Source organism: Macaca mulatta, chromosome 11 (assembly GCF_049350105.2).
Source record: "Macaca mulatta isolate MMU2019108-1 chromosome 11, T2T-MMU8v2.0, whole genome shotgun sequence".
Lineage (NCBI taxonomy): Eukaryota > Metazoa > Chordata > Mammalia > Primates > Cercopithecidae > Macaca > Macaca mulatta.
Genome location: NC_133416.1, coordinates 79,700,502 through 79,722,607, shown reverse-complemented (window position 1 = coordinate 79,722,607; position 22,106 = coordinate 79,700,502). Strand labels below are relative to the sequence as shown.

Sequence of the window (22,106 nt, the reverse complement as noted above, 5' to 3'; positions counted from 1 at the left end):
AAACCACTATTAACTGGAGGTATAAATGAGAAATATTTCTCCTTATTTATTCTATTGCCTAATGTTTCTCAAAATATGCCTGCTATCATTTTGAAAATGGATTACACAGAACAGTAGACATGTAGAATTTGCAAACACGTAATCATTTTTGCATTTAAAAATATATATTATTTATTAGTGACACATAATATAACCACAGAAATGTTTAAGCTCAATTCAGTCCAGTTCCACTTTCAATTCAAACATTAAAATGCAAGCCAATTTGTTGGTGGTGTTACCAACAAATCACCAACAAAAGCTGTGATTATTCAATAAGAAATTGTTCTCCTAAACATTCTCATAGCTGATCCAGTGGGTAATATGACTATTAGAAACAAAATTTTTCTCAGAAAATCTCTAGAGTCTCTTCCTGCTGAAAAATACATGTTTAAATTGAAATTTAAAACATATTCCTATATAAAATATTACAAAAAATTGAAAATGTAGTTGAAACTACACTGGTACTTTATAAGTCAAATATGAATATATGAACTAACCCAGAAAACTACTACCTTTCTATATTACATATATATACACACACACATACACACAGGTATGTATTTTTAAAGTTTGCCTTGTTCCCAAAAGACCTTAAGGTGGGTCGTAAGGATACATAAATTGCAAGAGAACATAAATTTTAGGTAGATAATAAATCAAGAAGAAAGAGCATTAAGGCATTTTTCCTATGTGGAACATGAAGATTAGGGTCTGAGTCCAGAAAAAAAGAAGAAAGGAAGAAAAAAGAGCAAGAGAGAAAGAGAGAAGAAAGGAGTAAAAAAAGTGGGAGAATAAAAATATATATGAAAAACACACTATCCGCAATTTGGAATTGCAAATAGTAAACTTTCATTTGTCAACATGGAAATAACCATGGTTAATGTAAAAACAATTCATAGGTTTTCCAGCCCAGATAAGTGCTGACAGCCTAGATTAGCTCTTTCAACAACTTGTAAACCAAGACTCCCCAGGGCCTTCTGGATGGGAAGCATATTAATATCAACTCTGTGACCACTCAGCACCATGACATGAAGTGTCTGCTCAGGAGGTCATCTCCAAAATGTATCCCATACATCTTCATGCACAAGAGATGATAATTTATCACCTAGATGTAGGGATCTACTGTAAACTAATCCAAACTGCTGATGATACACTAAATCAGTTTGAATGATGAGTATAAATAAAGCTGCAAGCGAAGTACTGAAGGATACAGATCTATCTGATCAATAAGATGTCACCAGGCAAATGAAATGCAGTGTTGACAAACATAGAGTACCTCAGTTGAAAATTAACCAAATCAAGTATCAGAGCATAAAGGCACACATTAATACAAGCTAGGAATGAAAGTTTAATATGATATGAGTCAGAGGCTATATTCTAACTGTTTCATATAAAACTGAGCAGAGTGGGTCAGTGGAAAAGAATGTATTAAAAATTGATATATTTTGCACACCACAGAAAGTATGACAGGACGAAGAAAAATGCTGCAAAATAATAATCCTTTCCAAATAATATAACTGTAGTTATTCAATCTGCTGAGCAAACCCATATACACAGATGAAGAAAAACAATAAGAATTTTATACAGAAAATGATTTCACATCAACTTGCTATGAAGAAATCAAATTCAATTTGTGTTGCCCTTATGAACAGTTAGAAATTTTCCGAAACTGTCATGCTACAACTTCAATGGGGAAAAACAAAGGAATGGGGATAAGGAAGGACATTCCTCCAGATAGTTGATATTCATGAAGGACACTCCTTAAGAAAAAAAGATTTTCCCAACTATGTGATCAGAATAGAGCCTTTAATATACAACAAATAGATTCAATGGATTCAGCTATTCTGAAGGTGTCCCTAATGGAAAGAGCTGATTAAAGTAAATTTCAAACCCTGCTGGAACAAATCTGTAAAAATATTTTCTGAGGGAAATAATTCTTCAAAAAAGTTGTTTTCATATATAGTTTTTGTTGTAAGTATATAGAGAGAGTTTGTCATAACATAGTTAACTCTTGCCTTGTATTTTATCTTTCAGTTTATTTGGGGGTACAGATAGAATTATACTACTAAAATATGACCTGGACCCAGATGTAGTTTATTTAAATTTCAAAATGAAAAGCTTACTAAGAACAGATAAGATTGATTGCTCTCTCTGTCTTAGCATAATTGTATTTCAGGTGAACATCAATTTACTTTAAAGGACACTTCTAAGTAGCAGAATGCATCATAAATAATTCATCAATCACAGCTACTAGGAACATGATTTACTCCAGCAGATTCAATGGAATAAAAGTTTTTTTAATATATTGTGTCTGCTTTAAGAAGTTTCATAATCTTCCTTTTCTAAGAATTCATTCTTAGATTCCATACTTCATACTCTAAATGCATTATGATAAAAACTGCATCTTTTTCTTCCTTTTTTAAGAAAAACATATTTTCTAATTAAAATAAAAACAATTAAAAACCTTTGGAACAAATAACAATCTATGTATATCAACAGCAAAATAACAAAAACATATAAGGTACATATTTGAAAAATAGCCTTAAGATTTCTCAAATACATAATTCAAATAATAATAACAAAATTTGTTTCAGCTTATTTGAATTTTTAAATGGAAGAAAAAGAAGGTAGTCTTTCCAGAAGTCTTTTGTAGAACATTTAGGATCTGGCATATTTTAAAATTACTTCAATTTAAAAATGCAAATCAAACAGATTCTAAATTGTTCAACAGTTCAAGTTTTGTCAGGTGATATTGTGAGTATCCTATCTAGAACTTTCATTTGTCATATAGAAAGACATTGCTTACCTTACACATCTTAAAGTTTTCTATCAATTTCAGCAATTTTGTACCAGCCATTTCCCAAGCTGTGAAACATATTGACAAGGAAAAATGTAAAAGAAAATAAAAAGCATTTTACTTACTTGCAAACCCCTCTGGAAAACTGAATGGCCCATAAAATTAGCCAGCATTCTTATTAAAGCAGCACCCTATAGGAAAGAGTAATAAAAAGAAAAGAATTTCAACAAAGTATCATGATTGTAAAATTGTTTTAATCAAACGTAGCCTACTTCATTCATGCTATTCTATTTTCAAAAATAATTAAGAAACAGGAGTATCATGAAAATAACATCCAACTTAGTGATAACAATTTCATTTTTTTGTCTTGTGAATTTTGAAGTTTTATGTAAAACCTACAACTACAAAATGGAAGTCCTCTAGAAAGAATATCTCAGGGCAATGATAAGCTGTAATTCAGGAGTACTCAATATTTTATTGAACACTATATATGGCAAATTTAATAAAACATGGTTCTTGTACTTACAATCTCATAATTTGTTCAGGGAAGGATATCTGTGTTAATAAATAATCATATTAAAATATAACTTTGAAGTAAAATAGGTACTTAATGTACTCCTTAACCAAGAAAAGTTCAGTTGTGGAAGTAGAGAGTAGAGTACCAAGAAGTCAGACTGCCTAGGTTCAAAACTTAAGTCTGCTACTTACCATGTTTACTCAGTAAGATTATTTCAGCTCTCTGCTCCTTACTTTTCTCCCTCGTAAAGTGCAGTTAATAGTAGTTATATTTAATATGGCTGTTCTAAAGCTTAAATAACTCAATATATGTAAATCAGTTTGAGCTAGGTCTTTAAAATAGTAAGCCATATAGGAGTGTTAGCTATCAGTATTATTTCAAATTGTCTAATCATTTTTATTTCCTGTTTCCTTTTGAGGCTGTATTTAGCCATATATATCCATATACAAGTAAAACAATGAGATCAATATAAGTAACTGGAGAAATAGAAGAAAATACTAATTTACAAGAGTCTCTCTTATCTTGAGAACCATTATTATAATATGGCAGAACAACATGAATGCAGAAAGGTAGGTATGTAATCAATATGAAACATTCCAAGGAATGACAATTAAGTATGGATTATAACAAATCTTCATGTAAAATATAAGTAAGTCTTCAAGAAGACACTTGACCAAATTGAATTGGTATGGAGCAATGGATTGTAAACAATGAATGTTTAAATACAAATTGTAGCCTGGCTTGGGGGTTACAAATTTCTTTATGACTACATATCCCATTTCATACTCAGTAGAAATATACAACTGTAATAATTCATTTCTTGCAAGATGTCTCTTTTCACAAGAAAATTGTAAGAATCACAAATAGAATCATTCAGCCAGGGCGTGGACTGCTGTGCAGTCCAGCAACACAACAACGGATTTCCATCATTTGTTACTAGAATGATTTGCTAGAATTCTGGGACTTGAATGCAGTGCAATACTCAGACTCTATGAATCACCATTAAAAGATGTGTATTATAATTTCAACCACCACCAGAATTGCTCCCCAAGTCAGTATTTTATTCTCATCTCAACAAATGATAGGCTGAAATAGAATAGTTTAATGACTTTTCTGATATTTTTTTCTTCTCACACCTTCCATTCATTGCTCTTTCTTTAGCTTCTTCCTCTTAATCTTCTGCATATTTGCATATGACCATAAAACAGAAGCATTTTTGATTCAATCTGAGGACTAGTTTAGAACTCCCTTTAGAACATATCAGCTGTGTTCCTTGAATTTCCTTGACAAGCTCTCCTCCTATACATTTCTCAATATAATCGACCCATCCTGAGGGTGAAAACTATCCATTTTTCAGCAAACCTGACCATTACCACCTGGGAATTGAGACTTAGTATCAAAGCAGTCAACTTAAACTTTCCTTCAGCACTGAACAGCTCTCTTCAGATGATTTAAGTGTTTCCCTCCAGGTAATGATGACTTGGTCTCTTGTCAAGTTATAAAAACTATTAATTTAGCATGGTCTAATGACACAAGAATCCTTTCTGATCATAAAGAATGTACCAGTTTTCCTGTCTGAATTAAGCTGGACAGAGTGGTAACAGGAAAGAAAAACTGAAAGTACAATCAGTATTCAAAAGTTATAGACTATCACTTAGTTCCTGATTATATTGTATAACTCAATTAAGTTTTAGAAAATATGACTGTTACCCATCTGAACATTTTAACAGTCTCTGGAGTGGCATGCACTCTTCTATGTTTAACTAGCCTTTTCTTTCCAAAGTTAAAATTTTAAAATCCTTATTTTATAGAACTTCATAGACAGATGGGCTCTCCAACTGTCACGGTTTAGCCAACATATACTAAGCACATACTATGTATGGATTATAACAAAGATCACAACCCCTAACACAGGCAGAGCTCATTATAAACTTTCTAAAGAAAACTCAGAATTCCTTTTCATCCTTTCTTTAAAACATTTGTTTATCAAGCAAACTTTGTTTACAATATTGTAACTTATATTACCTTTTGATTCAAAACTCCAGCCCCAGTCAAACAAACTGGACATTTAGGAAGCCCAAGTAGCTTTACGAAACGTAAATATACTATTTCTTCAAGATGTAATAAATTTTTAGACTTGTTCTAGAAAATTAATCACTGTTTGCTAAACTAATATTCAAGGATATATTAAGATATCTACTTGATTTTTCTAAAGTTTCATAAAGAATATTCCACAAAAGTAGGCTTATAAAACTCATTCATCATTTAGTAATTTTTATATTTGGAATATCTTTTTAATGTAAGTTCCCACCTAAATTTTCTTTTATTTTACATTGGAGCCATTTGCGTGCACATCAGTCTCTGAGGTATTTAACATCCCCAGAGAAAAAAACTGTGTCCTCATGACTTGCTATCACCCTCTTCCTACGTCTGGCTCAGAGGAGGTGCTCCCTTAATGCAAGACATGGAAAAGAGAGAAAGATAAAATTCTGTGCACGTAACAATTACTTTGTGTTCTTGCAGAGGAGCTATTCAGACAGGATATACAGTTTATTACTTCATTGGTATACATCAGTGAGAAATCCTCACTTTTGGAGAGGGAGATATTCTCAACTATTTCTTTAGCACATGCTTATTGAATAAGGTGGTATGTTCAGCATCCTAAATGACACAAGTCTCTGTCTTTGAGGATTTCAAAATCTCATAACTGAGATGAGATGCAAAGCAAAATAAAATGAATGACAAGAGAAAGTATTCGACTGTGTTTCAGAAGAGGTAGAGGTTATATCTGGAGGGATGAAGGAAAACGAGGGTCTAAAGAAGTAGTATTTGTGTTGAACCTTGGAGGATGGAAAGCATTCCATGAGTTAAGATAAACAAAAAGCAGTTGCATGTTACGACAGGAATGAACTTTATGTGGTCAAATAGGTGTGAAAGTGGAAATCACAAGTAGGAAGATTTACATGGAAAGACAGTAAATAAAACCGGAAAATGGAAGACTAGATGGAAAATAAGATTGAGACAGTTTTTAGAGGAGTTTGAATACCAGGGATAAGGAATTTGGAAAACTGGTTTTTAAAAAAGTCAGGATTTAACTATGATACTCCAAGGAAGAAGTAAAGTAACCAGAAACAAATGATAGCAATGAGGATAAAAATTAGAAAGAGGTTTAAGAAATGGAGCAAAGATAAGTTTGTATTTTAAAGCTAGAGTGGATGATGACATTAGCAGATATACAGAATTTAGAAGAAAATGCTGGTGAGGTGAATATAATAACATCTGTTTGTAAATGTGCTGTTTGAGGAACAGGTATAGAACTCAAGGAACAGAGAGCAAGAGCAACCACAGGAATACAATTCAGAGGAAGGTTATGATTGAATATATATATTGGGAATTAGAGTGGATGAGTCTGCCAAGAGAAAAGTTCTAAGGCTTCAGTAAGAAAAATATAAAACAGAATCAAATAATTGTTTTCTATTTGTTTATTCTGTTTTATGATTTGCACTTCAGTGCTCGTAACAGGTGCTCAACAAATATCCATTGAAATCAATGAAGAATGAAATTAAGAGAAAAAAATGACACATTGTGATAAAAAACAGAAGGCAAACTGGGTATAAGTGGTGTCATAGAAGAAGACATGTTTTAAGAATTAGTGCTTCAGAGTTCAAGGAAAATAATAGCTAAGAGAAGGCCATAGTAGGCCATATTTAAGAGAGGGCTATTTAAATAGACTTGTGGGTATGAAAGCCAAGTGCAAACAGAAGGAAGAAAAGAGAAAGCCAGAAGCAAATTCACATGAAAGGTTCGTTTGTGATTTTCTTTGGTAGAAAATGGGAGAAATTTTTTCTGCAAAGCAAAAGATGACCCAGTGGAGATAGAAACTGAAGACACAGTCAACCAAGAAATCATTATTGAAGTAAGATTCTAGAAAAGCTAGATAAGAATTTAGGCTAATCTTGGGAAAGAATAACAACAATCTACTCTGAGGTAGGACTGAGGCAGAAAGCGGAAATAAAGATAAATAAGAGATTTTTAAGTGTAAAGCACAGAAGTTAAGAAAGTACATTGCACAGAATAGACTGTAATCTCCATCAAGGTGGGGACTTGGTCTGTCACCATTATACGCTCATTGCCAAAAGCAGTTCCTGACACATGACAGGCTCTCAAAAAATACTGAACACATGATGGACTGTCACTTTCCAATAATGTAGGAGATGTGGTCTGAAGATAACATGAGTTGGAAAGAGTGGAACTAGGTTTGAAGTAACCCATTGAAAACGTAATAAGGAGTTTAAGATGTGGAAAGGTGTAGAAAAGTTGTAAGTTGTACCAGTCCATTCTCACACTGCTATAAAGAACTGCCCAAGACTTGGTAATTCACAAAGGTAAGAGGTTTAGTTGACTCAGGAAACTTACCATCATGGTGGAAGGTGAACGGAAAGCAAGCACCTTCTTCACAAGGCAGCAGGAGAGTGTGAGCACTCAGGAAAAACTACCATTTATGAAACCATCAGATCTCATGAGAATTCGCTTACTATCATGAGAACAGCATGGGGGAAACCACCCCCATAATCCAATCAGTTCCCTTCCTTGACACGTGGGGATTACAGTTCCCCTCCCTTGACAAGTGGGGATGACAATTCGGCATGCAATTTGGGTGGGGAAACAGGGCCAAACCATATCATAAGTCCTAGCTGAAGTTATCAATAATGTACCTGTCATTCATTAACTATTTGTACTACATGCTAAGGCCATAATATCGTAAGGAAAATATTACTATATTTATCAGGTCAGAAAATTGAGGCATAAAGGTTACACACCTTGTAGAAATTGACATGGGTAGTAAAAAATGGAGCCAGAATTAGAAACCCACTTATACTCAGCTCCAAAATCAGTAATTTAAACCAATTTAGACAACCTCTAGTGATCCCAATTCAAAATATTTACATGACTATCTCTAGAAACATGGTGCATCGCAAGAACTTGGAAAAATAAAGGAAATTCTTAGAGTTACTGAGAGTTTGAAATCAGTGAGATGCTCACAGAAGAGGATGAAGGAAAGCCTAATTCAATAGGACATAGTTGAAATGCCCGACCCATATTCCCAGGATTAGGGATGAAATAGAAGACAGATATGAACTTGCGGAACAGGACATGTTTATGGTCTAGGAGACATAAAGCTTCTTTATGGCAGGTTTGGTAAGAACAAAAGGCTAGCAAAATTGAAAATAGTGATATTTTTATCACTGTATGTGGATGTGGCAGCTGTGAAAATGCACTGCTCAGATTTCCCACTGCTGCCCCTCTGCATTTACCATCACAAAGGCCACACTTTCCTCAGTTTACTCCTAGCCAATCACTGAGCAGAACAGTGTAACTACTGCAGACGTGTTCTAGTGAGACAGGAGACTCTGCCAATGGATAACTCTAACTAGATGACTCGTCATTGGTGTGGATGATTTTTTTGCAATAGAGCTGAAGTCTGAAACTACCAACCCAACGCCTCTTCCTTTCCTCTATCCTTGCAGAGACTGTCAATTGTAATGTGGTCTGAAGGCAGCTCCCCCTACCTTCTCTGGCTTCTATAACAAATAAATCTTTGCATATAATGTTTTCTGCTTCTTAGAAAATCTGAACTAACCTAGTAGCTCCATTTTCAGTGCAGAAGTCCACACAAATATAAACTAATGATAGGTCCCTAAAATAAGCTGGTAATGAGAATACTCTAGTTAACAAGTAGCACATCCACCAAAACACAATAATCTTTTCCTTCTTAAACCTTTCAGGAAATCTTTGGCTAGTATATATTCTACACTACAAATGTCTTTGCTTAATGGTTTGCTCTCCTCCAGCACAGGAGAAGGTAAGAAATAAGGTATCATTACTTTCAGTTGACATACAGGAGAGACTGAGGTGAAGGGATTAGGTGCTTTGTCCAAAGTTACTTGCTTCCATTCACTCAGTTGTTGAGTTCTTTGATTAGCAAAAAGACTATGAAGTAAGAATTTCTTGTTACTTTTTGAGTTACTGAAAGGATTAGTCTATTGATTCAAAATCAACGTACTTTTAAAATGTAAATTTCTAAATGATGCCTCTGCACTAATTCTGGACATGTGTGGAAATAAAACAATGTTCTAACAAGATTTGTTACTGAAGCATGTCTTTTGGTATGGAATAAAAGCACATCTTAAATCTTCCATTTTTTTTGTAAAACATGTTTTCTTCTCTGTTTTTTTCTTTTTCCATGATAATATGTTAGCTATATTTAGCATCTGAAAAACAGAAAAATAAATACCTAATCCTGAATATCCCTTACTCACAAGTTGATTACAAAAAAGAAAGGCAGAAAGAGAGGATAGAACAAGAGAAAAAAAAGAATGAAAGGGAAAAGCAAGTCAATTCCACATAAGAAAGCAGAATTAATGCCCCATTGCTTCAGTTGCCTATGCTTGGAGGCTTGGAGTCCTCTATGATTTATTACTTCCTGAGGCCAAGCCTCCACCTCTGCATAGCTGAATTATTTCACTGCCTCCTAGAGACAACCCCAGATGCATTCTCACTCTCAGGAATCCATCCTATGGACCACATCAGACTAATTTTAATAGTTATTTTAGAAGTATAATGTCTGCTAAGAGTCCTGGCTCTGTCATGTACTTAGGCATGTGAGATGATCTAAGTATCTACAATTAGAACATAACAATAAAAATGATGACAACTATATTACTACCTTTAATAAGAAGAACACCTATTTCAAAATTTTTCTGAGAATTAATTTAAATTATTATAAAGCACTAGATACTCCATGTTTAGCATATAATAATGTTCAAACAATATATAGGTATTGATATCATCATCATCACTATCATTATTTTTATGTTAGTCCTCTGCCCCCTAAATCTTTACTTAAAATAAAAAAAAAGTCCTGTGGGAGTAATCAGGGCCATACATAATGAGATTCACCACTACTTACCAATGCTTTTTTACATATGACCATATAATCAGCTTCTTCACTAGTTAAGCTCATCTTCCCATTATCCCATGAGCATACCTTACACACTGATGTTTTAATCATGCTTATTTATATCAGCAGCAATGTTAATCCTTTTTGATCCTATATTCTGAGCTCTATACATTATTAAAAGCACAGGAAAAGCCCATACCGTAGTATAGTCCACACAGCTATACTGCCACCAGTAATAATAATAATAATAATAATAATAATAATAATATTTACCTCAAAAATTTTCTGAGAATTACTTTAAATTATTCATATAAAGTAATTGGTACAGTGTTTGGTATATAAACTTCAAAAATGTATGTAGGTATTGTTATCTTCATCATCATCAATATTATCATTTTATGCTAGCCCCCTGCCCCCCAAAATTGAGTACACAGTAGTCAATCTCCCCTATCAAGAAACTCGGCATATATCTTTCACTGGGAATGTACATTTTTTGAGCATTCTCAGGCAATGGCATTCAAACAGGCTGGTCTACACTCAAAATAATAGGACACCAAAAAGCTATTTAAAGAGGACCATAGATCCCAGGAACAAGAAAACAGGGATAAGAAACTTTCCACAACTATGTTAGCTCTCAATGTTTTTGTCCCTCCGAAGTCATAAATTATTTAAGTCTGAACTAAGCAATTTGTCAAGTTATTTTAAATCACTCAAATTGTTTCACATGACTTTGTCTCCTTCCCACAACTACATGTAGGTCATTTAACTACATTAATCTAGTTTAACTAGATTATTTAAACTAACCATTGGCATATCTGTTAGTTGTTGATGACATAACTTTTCCATTGCCAATGAAATATAATCCTGGCTAAGAGAATTATCCACCAACTCCTTGCTAGTTTCAAATCAGCAATCCAGACTATGAGATTCCAGCCTATACCCAGGTACTCATCAGTCTCCCCTGTCATGAAATTCAGCATACATCTTTTACTGAGGCAGTATGTTTTTTCAGTATTCTCAGGTAATGGCATTCAAACAGGGTAGTCTATATTCAAGATAATAGGAGACCAAAAAGTATTCAAAGAGGATCACAGATATCAGAGACCCAAAAAAAAAAAAAAAAAAAACCTTTCAACAGTGTCAGAAATAGCACTTGCATGAAAGCATTCAACTCAAGAAATCTGAAGCATAAAAATACTGTACAATTAAATGAATGTACATAGAAGGATAAAACATAAAAGCAAAAAAAATGGAAAACAAATGGTTAAGATGAAAAATAAAACAGTCTATGAAAAAACTAATAAAATAGCAAAGCTCTGAGAAATAAATTGAAGTAAAAAAGGAGAAAAGAAGAAAAAATAATGTAAATATTAAAAATGAGGACACAGCCACTGAAAAAAGTTTTTAAATTTAAAATAATAAGAATATTCTAGAAACATATACTAATAAATATGAAAACTCAGATTAAAAGAAAGATTTTTTGGCCAGGCATGGTAGCTCATGCCTGTAATCCCAGCACTTTGGGAGGCTGAGGCAGGCGGATCACAAGGTCAAGAAATCGAGAACATCTTGGCCAACATGGTGAAACCCTGTCTCTACTAAAAATACAAAAATTAGCTGGGTGTGGTGGTGCGCACCTGTAGTTCCAGCTACTCTGGAGGTTGAGGCAGGAGAATCGCTTGAACCTGGGAGGCCGAGGTTGCAGTGAGCCGAGACCATGCTACTGCATTCCAGCATGGGGGACAAGAGCAAAACTGTACCCCCCTGCCAAGAAAAAAGAATTTTCTATAAAACTGTAATGTTACTAAAGAAAAAGTAATGGTTTAAAAATAAGAAATACACCAAAAACAAACACAAACACAAATACCAAAATCCAGGATAGTTTTAAAGGCAAACTTTTAAGAAAACATTGTCACATACTACCCTTGTTTTAGATAAAGTATTATAAAGGAATTGAAAATGAGTACAAGCTTTTCAACATTTTCATGATGTTGTGTACCTGATATGCCAACTGGACAATGTAAAATATAGTCCAATATCCTTCATATGGTCATGTATGTAAATATATACATAAGTGATGGGATAAATATCACATATGTAATATACACTAATATAAGGACAACTTAATATATATTACATGTGATATACAACACAATATATAATATAATCTATCTATATATAATATATATTCCATGAAGTGAGAGAAGATATTTAAGAAGAGTCCATTCCAGAAATTTAAAAATAGTTTAATAGCAAAAATTATATTATAACTAATTGCATTAATAGTGGAGACAAATTTTTTAATCATCACAAATGTAGGAAAACCATTTAATATTACTTAGCATTCATTCATTCTTATTCAAAATAATAAGATATCTTAATAAACTAGGAAGAAAAGGGGACCATTTACAATAAAGGCAATCTTTATAAAGTATACTCAATAGTGAAACATGAGATGCATTCTCCTTAAAGTTGAAAATAAGAATTCACTCTACTAATATTTCTATTCAAAAGTATAATAAAATGAATGAACAAATGAAATTAAAAACTAAAGCAGTAAATTATCATAATTCAAAGATGATGTGACAGTTCTCACAGAAATCTAAAATATATAGAAGCAACATATAAAATCAATAAAAGAGTACAGCAAAGAGATTAATGAATTATTTATTCATTAAGTTAATCTCTGACATGAGATTAATGAATAAAATCAAAAGAATTAATATGTTATTGAAATAGAATCTAAGGAATTAATTTATTGAGTTGTATTCTCAAAAGGAAAAGTACAAACAAATATTACAAAACAAAACAAAATAAAAAAAATTTCAAAATTGTAAAGAGTTTTCATGGAGAAAATTATAGAACTTAACCAAACACACAAGGACCTAAAAATGAAGAACTACATTCTTTAGAAAGCTAGAAAAAGTAATTGCAAAATGTCAAATATCCTAAAATTAACGTGAAAACTTCTCAAAACAATTTCTTTTTCACAGAAATTGTCTGGATCTGAAAATTCACATGGATTGGCAAAGAGTAAACAACAGCAATTTTGAAATGGAAAAAGATGGTGAATCATCTATTTTGATAACAAAACTACAGAGTTATAGTGGTTAGTCCTATGATGGTAATTTTGGAGTAGAAATAAACATATAAACTAGGGACCAGATCAAGGGACTGTAGATATGCCAATACTGATATCAGTGATAACTGACAGAGATGGTATGTGATACCAGCAGCATAAGAGCAGGAAATTCAGTAAATTACACTAGAATGATTGGTTATCTAAACTAAAATTAAATTACATTGGACATCACAACATCAACAAAGAAAGATCACCCAAAATACCCAAATGGATGATTAAAGAACTCAATATACAACGCAAAACTTTAGAAATATTAGGTGAAAATAAAAAAACCACATCTTTATGAATTTGGGATAAAGAAAGATACTTAAGCAAAACAAAACAAAGAGCATGAAGTATAAAGGAGAAAATAGACAGATTACATCTGAACTTTAAAATCTATACGATAAAAGACATCATAAATTCATAGACAAGGTGCAGTATTGTTATCAATGAAAGATTAGTATCCAGAATGCAAACAAAAACAACTCTCATTAATTAACTATTAAAATGAATAGGAAAACAGATTAAAAAACAAAGACCGCATTGGAAAATAGGCAATGGATATAAATAGAAAATTCAGGGGGGGCGGAGCAAGACGGCCGAATAGGAATAGCTCCAGTCTCTAACTCCCAGCGCGAGCGACACAGAAGACCAGTGATTTCTGCATTTTCAACTGAGGTACTGGGTTCATCTCACTAGGGAGTGCCGGACAATCGGTGCTGGTCAGCTGCTGCAGCCAGACCAGCAAGAGCTGAAGCAGGGCGAGGCATCACCTCACCTGGGAAGCACAAGGGGAAAGGGAATCCCTTTTCCTAGCCAGGGGAACTGAGACACACAACACCTGGAAAATAGGGTAACTCCCACCCCAATACTGTGCTTTAAGCAAACAGGCACACCAGGAGATTATATCCCACACCTGGCCGGGAGGGTCCCATGCCCATGGAGCCTCCCTCATTGCTAGCACAGCAGTGTGCGATCTAACCGCAAGGCAGCAGCGAGGCTGGGGGAGGGGCGCCCGCCATTGCTGAGGCTTAAGTGGGTAAACAAAGCTGCTGGGAAGCTCGAACTTGGTGGAGCTCACAGCAGCTCAAGGAAACCTGCCTGTCTCTGTAGACTCCACCTCTGGGGACAGGGCACAACTAAACAACAGCAGCAGCAGAAACCTCTGCAAACGCAAACGACTCTGTCTGACAGCTTTGAAGAGAGCAGTGGATCTCCCAACACGAAGGTTGGGATCTGAGAAGGGACAGACTGCCAGCTCAAGTGGGTCCGTGACCCCTGAGTAGCCTAACTGGGAGACATCCCCCACTAGGGGCAGTCTGACACCCCACACCTCACAGGGTGGAGTACACCCCTGAGAGTAAGCCTCCAAAGCAAGAATCAGACAGGTACACTCGCTGTTCAGCAATATTCTATCTTCTGCAGCCTCTGCTGCTGACACCCAGGCAAACAGGGTCTGGAGTGGACCTCAAGCAATCTCCAACAGACCTACAGATGAGGGTCCTGACTGTTAGAAGGAAAACTATCAAACAGGAAGGACACCTACACCAAAACCCCATCAGTACATCACCATCATCATCAAAGACCAGAGGCAGATAAAACCACAAAGATGGGGAAAAAGCAGGGCAGAAAAGCAGGAAATTCAAAAAATAAGAGCACATCTGCCCCGGCAAAGGAGCGTAGCTCATCGCCAGCAACGGATCAAAGCTTGACAGAGAATGACTTTGACGAGATGAGAGAAGAAGGCTTCAGTCCATCAAACTTCTCAGAGCTAAAGGAGGAATTACGTACCCAGTGCAAAGAAACTAAAAATCTTGAAAAAAAAGTGGAAGAATTGATGGCTAGGGTAATTAATGCAGAGAAGGTCATAAACGAAATGAAAGAGATGAAAACCATGACATGAGAAATACGTGACAAATGCACAAGCGTCAGTAACCGACTCGATCAACTGGAAGAAAGAGTATCTGCGATTGAGGATCAGATGAACGAAATGAAGCGAGAAGAGAAACCAAAAGAAAAAAGAAGAAAAAGAAATGAACAAAGCCTGAAAGAAGGATGGGATTATGTAAAAAGACCAAATCTACGTCTGATTGGGGTGCCTGAAAATGAGGGGGAAAATGGAACCAAGTTGGAAAACACTCTTCAGGATTATCATCCAGGAGAACTTCCCCAACCTAGTAGGGCACGCCAACATTCAAATCCAGGAAATACAGAGAATGCCACAAAGATACTCCTTGAGAAGAGCAACTCCAAGACACATAATTGCCAGATTCACCAAAGTTGAAATGAAGGAAAAAATCTTAAGGGCAGCCAGAGAGAAAGGTCGGGTCACCCACAAAGGGAAGCCCATCAGACTAACAGCAGATCTCTCGGCAGAAACTCTACAAGCCAGAAGAGAGTGGGGGCCAATATTCAACATTCTTAAAGAAAAGAATTTTCAACCCAGAATTTCATATCCAGCCAAACTAAGTTTCATAAGTGAAGGAGAAATAAAATCCTTTACAGATAAGCAAATGCTTAGAGATTTTGTCACCACCAGGCCTGCCTTACAAGAGACCCTGAAGGAAGCACTAAACATGGAAAGGAACAACCGGTACCAGCCATTGCAAAAACATGCCAAAATGTAAACACCATTGAGGCTAGGAAGAAACTGCATCAACTAACGAGCAAAATAACCAGTTAATATCACAATGGCAGGATCAAGTTCACACATAACAATATTAACCTTAAATGTAAATGGACTAAATGCTCCAATTAAAAGACACAGACTGGTAAACTGGATAAAGAGTCAAGACCCATCAGTCTGCTGTATTCAGGAGACCCATCTCACATGCAGAGACATACATAGGCTCAAAATAAAGGGATGGAGGAAGATTTACCAAGCAAATGGAGAACAAAAAAAAGCAGGGGTTGCAATACTAGTCTCTGATAAAACAGACTTTAAACCATCAAAGATCAAAAGAGACAAAGAAGGCCATTACATAATGGTAAAGGGATCAATTCAACAGGAAGAGCTAACTATCCTAAATATATATGCACCCAATACAGCAGCACCCAGATTCATCAAGCAGGTCCTTAGAGACTTACGAAGAGACTTAGACTCCCATACAATAATAATGGGAGACTTCAACACTCCACTGTCAACATTAGATAGATCAACGAGACAGAAAGTTAACAAGGATATCCAGGAATTGAACTCATCTCTGCAGCAAGCAGACCTAATAGACATCTACAGAACTCTCCACCCCAAATCAACAGAATATACATTCTTCTCAGCACCACATCACACTTATTCCAAAATTGACCACATAATTGGAAGTAAAGCACTCCTCAGCAAATGTACAAGAACAGAAATTATAACAAACTGTCTCTCAGACCACAGTGCAATCAAACTAGAACTCAGGACTAAGAAACTCAATCAAAACCGCTCAACTACATGGAAACTGAACAACCTGCTCCTGAATGACTACTGGGTACATAACGAAATGAAGGCAGAAATAAAGATGTTCTTTGAAACCAATGAGAACAAAGATACAACATACCAGAATCTCTGGGACACATTTAAAGCAGTGTGTAGAGGGAAATTTATAGCACTAAATGCCCACAAGAGAAAGCAGGAAAGATCTAAAATTGACACTCTAACATCACAATTAAAAGAACTAGAGAAGCAAGAGCACACACATTCAAAAGCTAGCAGAAGGCAAGGAATAACTAAGATCAGATCAGAACTGAAGGTGATAGAGACACAAAAAACCCTCCAAAAAATCAATGAATCCAGGAGTTGGTTTTTTGAAAAGATCAACAAAATTGACAGACTGCTAGCAAGACTAATAAAGAAGAAAAGAGAGAAGAATCAAATAGACAAAATAAAAAATGATAAAGGGGATATCACCACTGACCCCAGAGAAATACAAACTACCATCAGAGAATACTATAAACACCTCTATGCAAAAAAATTAGAAAATCTAGAAGAAATGGATAATTTCCTGGACACTTACACTCTTCCAAGACTAAACCAGGAAGAAGTTGAATCCCTGAATAGACCAATAGCAGGCTCTGAAATTGAGGCAATAATTAATAGCCTACCAACCAAAAAGAGTCCAGGACCAGATGGATTCACAGCTGAATTCTACCAGAGGTACAAGGAGGAGCTGGTACCATTCCTTCTGAAACTATTCCAATCAATACAAAAAGAGGGAATCCTCCCTAACCCATTTTATGAGGCCAACATCATCCTGATACCAAAGCCTGGCAGAGACATAACAAAAAAAGAGAATTTTAGACCAATATCCCTGATGAACATCGATGCAAAAATCCTCAATAAAATACTGGCAAACCGGATTCAGCAGCACATCAAAAAGCTTATCCACCATGATGAAGTGGGCTTCATCCCTGGGATGCAAGGCTGGTTCAACATTCGCAAATCAATAAATATAATCCAGCATGTAAACAGAACCAAAGACAAGAACCACATGATTATCTCAATAGATGCAGAAAAGGCTTTTGACAAAATTCAACAGGCCTTCATGCTAAAAACGCTCAATAAATTTGGTATTGATGGAATGTACCTCAAAATAATAAGAGCTATTTATGACAAACCCACAGCCAATATCATACTGAATGGGCAACAACTGGAAAAATTCCCTTTGAAAACTGGCACAAGACAGGGATGCCCTCTCTCACCACTCCTATTCAACATAGTGTTGGAAGTTCTGGCTAGGGCAATCAGGCAAGAGAAAGAAATCAAGGGTATTCAGTTAGGAAAAGAAGAAGTCAAATTGTCCCTCTTTGCAGATGACATGATTGTATATTTAGAAAACCCCATTGTCTCAGCCCAAAATCTCCTTAATCTGATAAGCAACTTCAGCAAAGTCTCAGGACACAAAATTAATGTGCAAAAATCACAAGCATTCTTATACACCAGTAAGAGACAAACAGAGAGCCAAATCATGAATGAATTTCCATTCACAATTGCTTCAAAGAGAATAAAATACCTAGGAATCCAACTTACAAGGGATGTAAAGGACCTCTTCAAGGAGAACTACAAACCACTGCTCAGTGAAATAAAAGAGGACACAAACAAATGGAAGAATATACCATGCTCATGGATAGGAAGAATCAATATCGTGAAAATGGCCATACTGCCCAAGGTAATTTATAGATTCAATGCCATCCCCATCAAGCTACCAATGAGTTTCCTCACAGAATTGGAAAAAACTGCTTTAAAGTTCATATGGAACCAAAAAAGAGCCCGCATCTCCAAGACAATCCTAAGTCAAAAGAACAAAGCTAGAGGCATCACGTTACCTGACTTCAAACTATACTACAAGGCTACAGTAACCAAAACAGCATGGGACTGGTACCAACACAGAGATATAGACCAATGGAACAGAACAGAGCCCTCAGAAATAATACCACACATCTACAGCCATCTGATCTTTGACAAACCTGAGAGAAACAAGAAATGGGGAAAGGATTCCCTATTTAATAAATGGTGCTGGGAAAATTGGCTAGCCCTAAGTAGAAAGCTGAAACTGGATCCTTTCCTTACTCCTTATATGAAAATTAATTCAAGATGGATTAGAGACTTAAATGTTAGACCTAATACCATAAAAACCCTAGAGGAAAGCCTAGGTAGTACCATTCAGGACATAGGCATGGGCAAAGACTTCATGTTTAAAACACCAAAAGCAACGGCAGCAAAAGCCAAAATTGACAAATGGGATCTCATTAAACTAAAGAGCTTCTGCACAGCAAAAGAAACTACCATCAGAGTGAACAGGCAACCTACAGAATGGGAGAAAATTTTTGCAATCTACTCATCTGACAAAGGGCTAATATCCAGAACCTGCAAAGAACTCAAACAAATTTACAAGAAAAAAACAAACAACCCCATCAAAAAGTGGGCAAAGGATATGAACAGACATTTCTCAAAAGAAGACATGCATACAGCCAACAGACACATGAAAAAATGCTCATCATCACTGGCCATCAGAGAAATGCAAATCAAAACCACAATGAGATACCGTCTCACACCAGTTAGAATGGCGATCATTAAAAAGTCAGGAAACAACAGGTGCTGGAGAGGATGTGGTGAAATAGGAACACTTTTACACTGTTGGTGGGACTGTAAACTAGTTCAACCATTATGGAAAACAGTAGGGCGATTCCCCAAGGATCTAGAACTAGATGTACCATATGACCCAGCCATCCCATTACTGGGTATATACCCAAAGGATTATAAATCATGCTGCTATAAAGACACATGCACACGTATGTTTATTGCGGCACTATTCACAATAGCAAAGACTTGGAATTAACCCAAATGTCCATCAGTGACAGACTGCATTAAGAAAATGTGGCACATATACACCATGGAATACTATGCAGCCATCAAAAAGGATGAGTTTGTGTCCTTTGTAGGGACATGGATGCAGCTGGAAACCATCATTCTTAGCAAACTCTCACAAGAACAGAAAACCAAACACCGCATGTTCTCACTCATAGGTGGGAACTGAACAATGAGATCACTTGGACTCGGGAAGGGGAACATCACACACCGGGGCCTATCATGGGGAGGGGGGAGGGGGGAGGGATTGCATTGGGAGTTATACCTGATGTAAATGACGAGTTGATGGGTGCTGACGAGTTGATGGGTGCAGCACAGCAACATGGCACAAGTATACATATGTAACAAACCTGCACATTATGCACATGTACCCTAGAACTTAAAGTATAATAATAATAATAAATAAAAAATTTTAAAAAAAAGAAATAGAAGGTAGATTCATGGAAGAAATAGAAGGTAGATTCATGGTTGCTTAGAACTGGTGGGAGGGTGCTGGGGAGTGACAGTTAATGGGTACAGGGTTACTTTTGCAAGAGAGAAATGTTTTAAAATTAGATTATGGTGATGAATGTATATATCTGTGAATATACTAAAAAATACTGAACTGACCACTTTAAATGGGTGAATGATATGGTATGTAATATATCTCAATAAAGCCATTAAAAGAGAAAAAAAAAGAAAATTCAAAAAGTAAGCAACTCAAAAGGCAATAAATACATGAAAAATATTTAATCTCGGCCAGGCGCGGTGGCTCAAGCCTGTAATCCCAGCACTTTGGGAGGCCGAGGCGGGCGGATCACAAGGTCAGGAGATCGAGACCACAGTGAAACCCCGTCTCTACTAAAAAATACAAAAAATTAGCCGGGCGCGGTGGCGGGCGCCTGTAGTCCCAGCTACTCAGGAGGCTGAGGCAGGAGAATGGCGGGAACCCGGGAGGCGGAGCTTGCAGTGAGCCGAGATCGCGCCACTGCACTCCAGCCTGGGCAACAGCGTGAGACTCCGTCTCAAAAAAAAAAAAAAAAAAAAAGAAAAAGAAAAATATTTAATCTCATTAACAAACAAGTAAATATAAATTAAAACAATAAGAGCATTTCCTAGCCATTGACCAGACAAAATTTTGAGAATTTAACAATAATAAGCACAGATGAGTATGTGAGAAAACAGGATCTTCTCAAACTCTCTAGTAGGAGTGTGTACATAGGGACAAATGCTTTGGGGAAGAAAATGTTATGTTAAAATAAATGTTGAGATTAATTTATTTGTGCATTTAACCAATAATTATTGAGTGCCTGCTGTGTAAGGCACTACAATAGGGTCTGAAAATGATGCAGAGAACAAACCAAATAAAGCTTTCATGCAGTTTACATTGTAGACAAGATCAAAATATTTTAACATTCTACAGAGGGAAGAATAATTGAGTGGAGAAGGAAAAATGAATGTTTCAAAAGACAAGAAACAGCTGAGCGTGACCAATATCATAGACTAGACAAGACGATGGGGTCCGGTACAGAGTGGAGGCATTGGCCTATATCATAGTACAGACCTTCATCCACTGTGACAAATAGCAAGGGAAGCAGAGTATACAGGAATTGATAGGTGAGATGTACAGGGTTGGAGGTGTGAGAACATTGGTTTGTTCATTGCTTCCAATATTTTAGTGAAATAAAAGCAGAGTAATCAGATAAGAGTGATGAGGGATAACAGAGTGTGAACACTAAGAAAAAAGTAGGCATTAGGTGTCTGGAAGAATGATAAATTGAGTTGGGAAATGTGGATGCATGTACCTCCCAACCCCACAATTTCTCTAGCTGGATACACAGAATGACCAGCACTCACATATGAACACAAGCACACACGTAGAAAGACGTAGAAAGAGGTCATTTGCAACACTTTCTAATTCTAATTTCAATAGTTTATGATAGACAAAAACGTCAAACAAACATCAGCCCATTAATAGGGGGATGGATTTGTAAACTGTGCTTTATACATATTGTAGAGCAACAAAGATAAATATAATAGAGGTCTGAGTATTAAAATATGAATGAGAGTTATGTCTCTTTAATGCTTATCTCTGGGAAGAGAGGGAGGGATGGGGGTTAAGAAAGGGATTAGAGGAATTTAATGCTTTTTTCTTTAAAACAAGTCACATGTAAATACAACAAACTAAATAATAATAACTGCTGACTTTGGGTCTTGAGTACATGTATATCTGGTAATATCTTCTGTATGTTTAAAAATTTCTCAGTTGAGATTTTTATTTAAAAATAACAAATAGGAGTCTTTGGGAAAATTGCTAACCTGCAACATCTTATAACTGATCTC

At 35.7% G+C, this 22,106-nt stretch overlaps 1 protein-coding gene across 2 annotated transcripts in view; it reads right to left on the bottom strand.

Annotated features, from left to right (window-relative positions):
- Positions 1–22,106, bottom strand: part of TRHDE (thyrotropin releasing hormone degrading enzyme) — a 425,213-nt gene that overhangs the window by 135,804 nt on the left and 267,303 nt on the right. For both annotated transcript variants that reach the window (XM_015152258.3, XM_077954735.1), the window contains exon 7: positions 2,959–3,024. In XM_015152258.3, the coding sequence (XP_015007744.3) occupies positions 2,959–3,024 (66 nt within the window). The remainder of the gene's footprint in view (positions 1–2,958; positions 3,025–22,106) is intronic.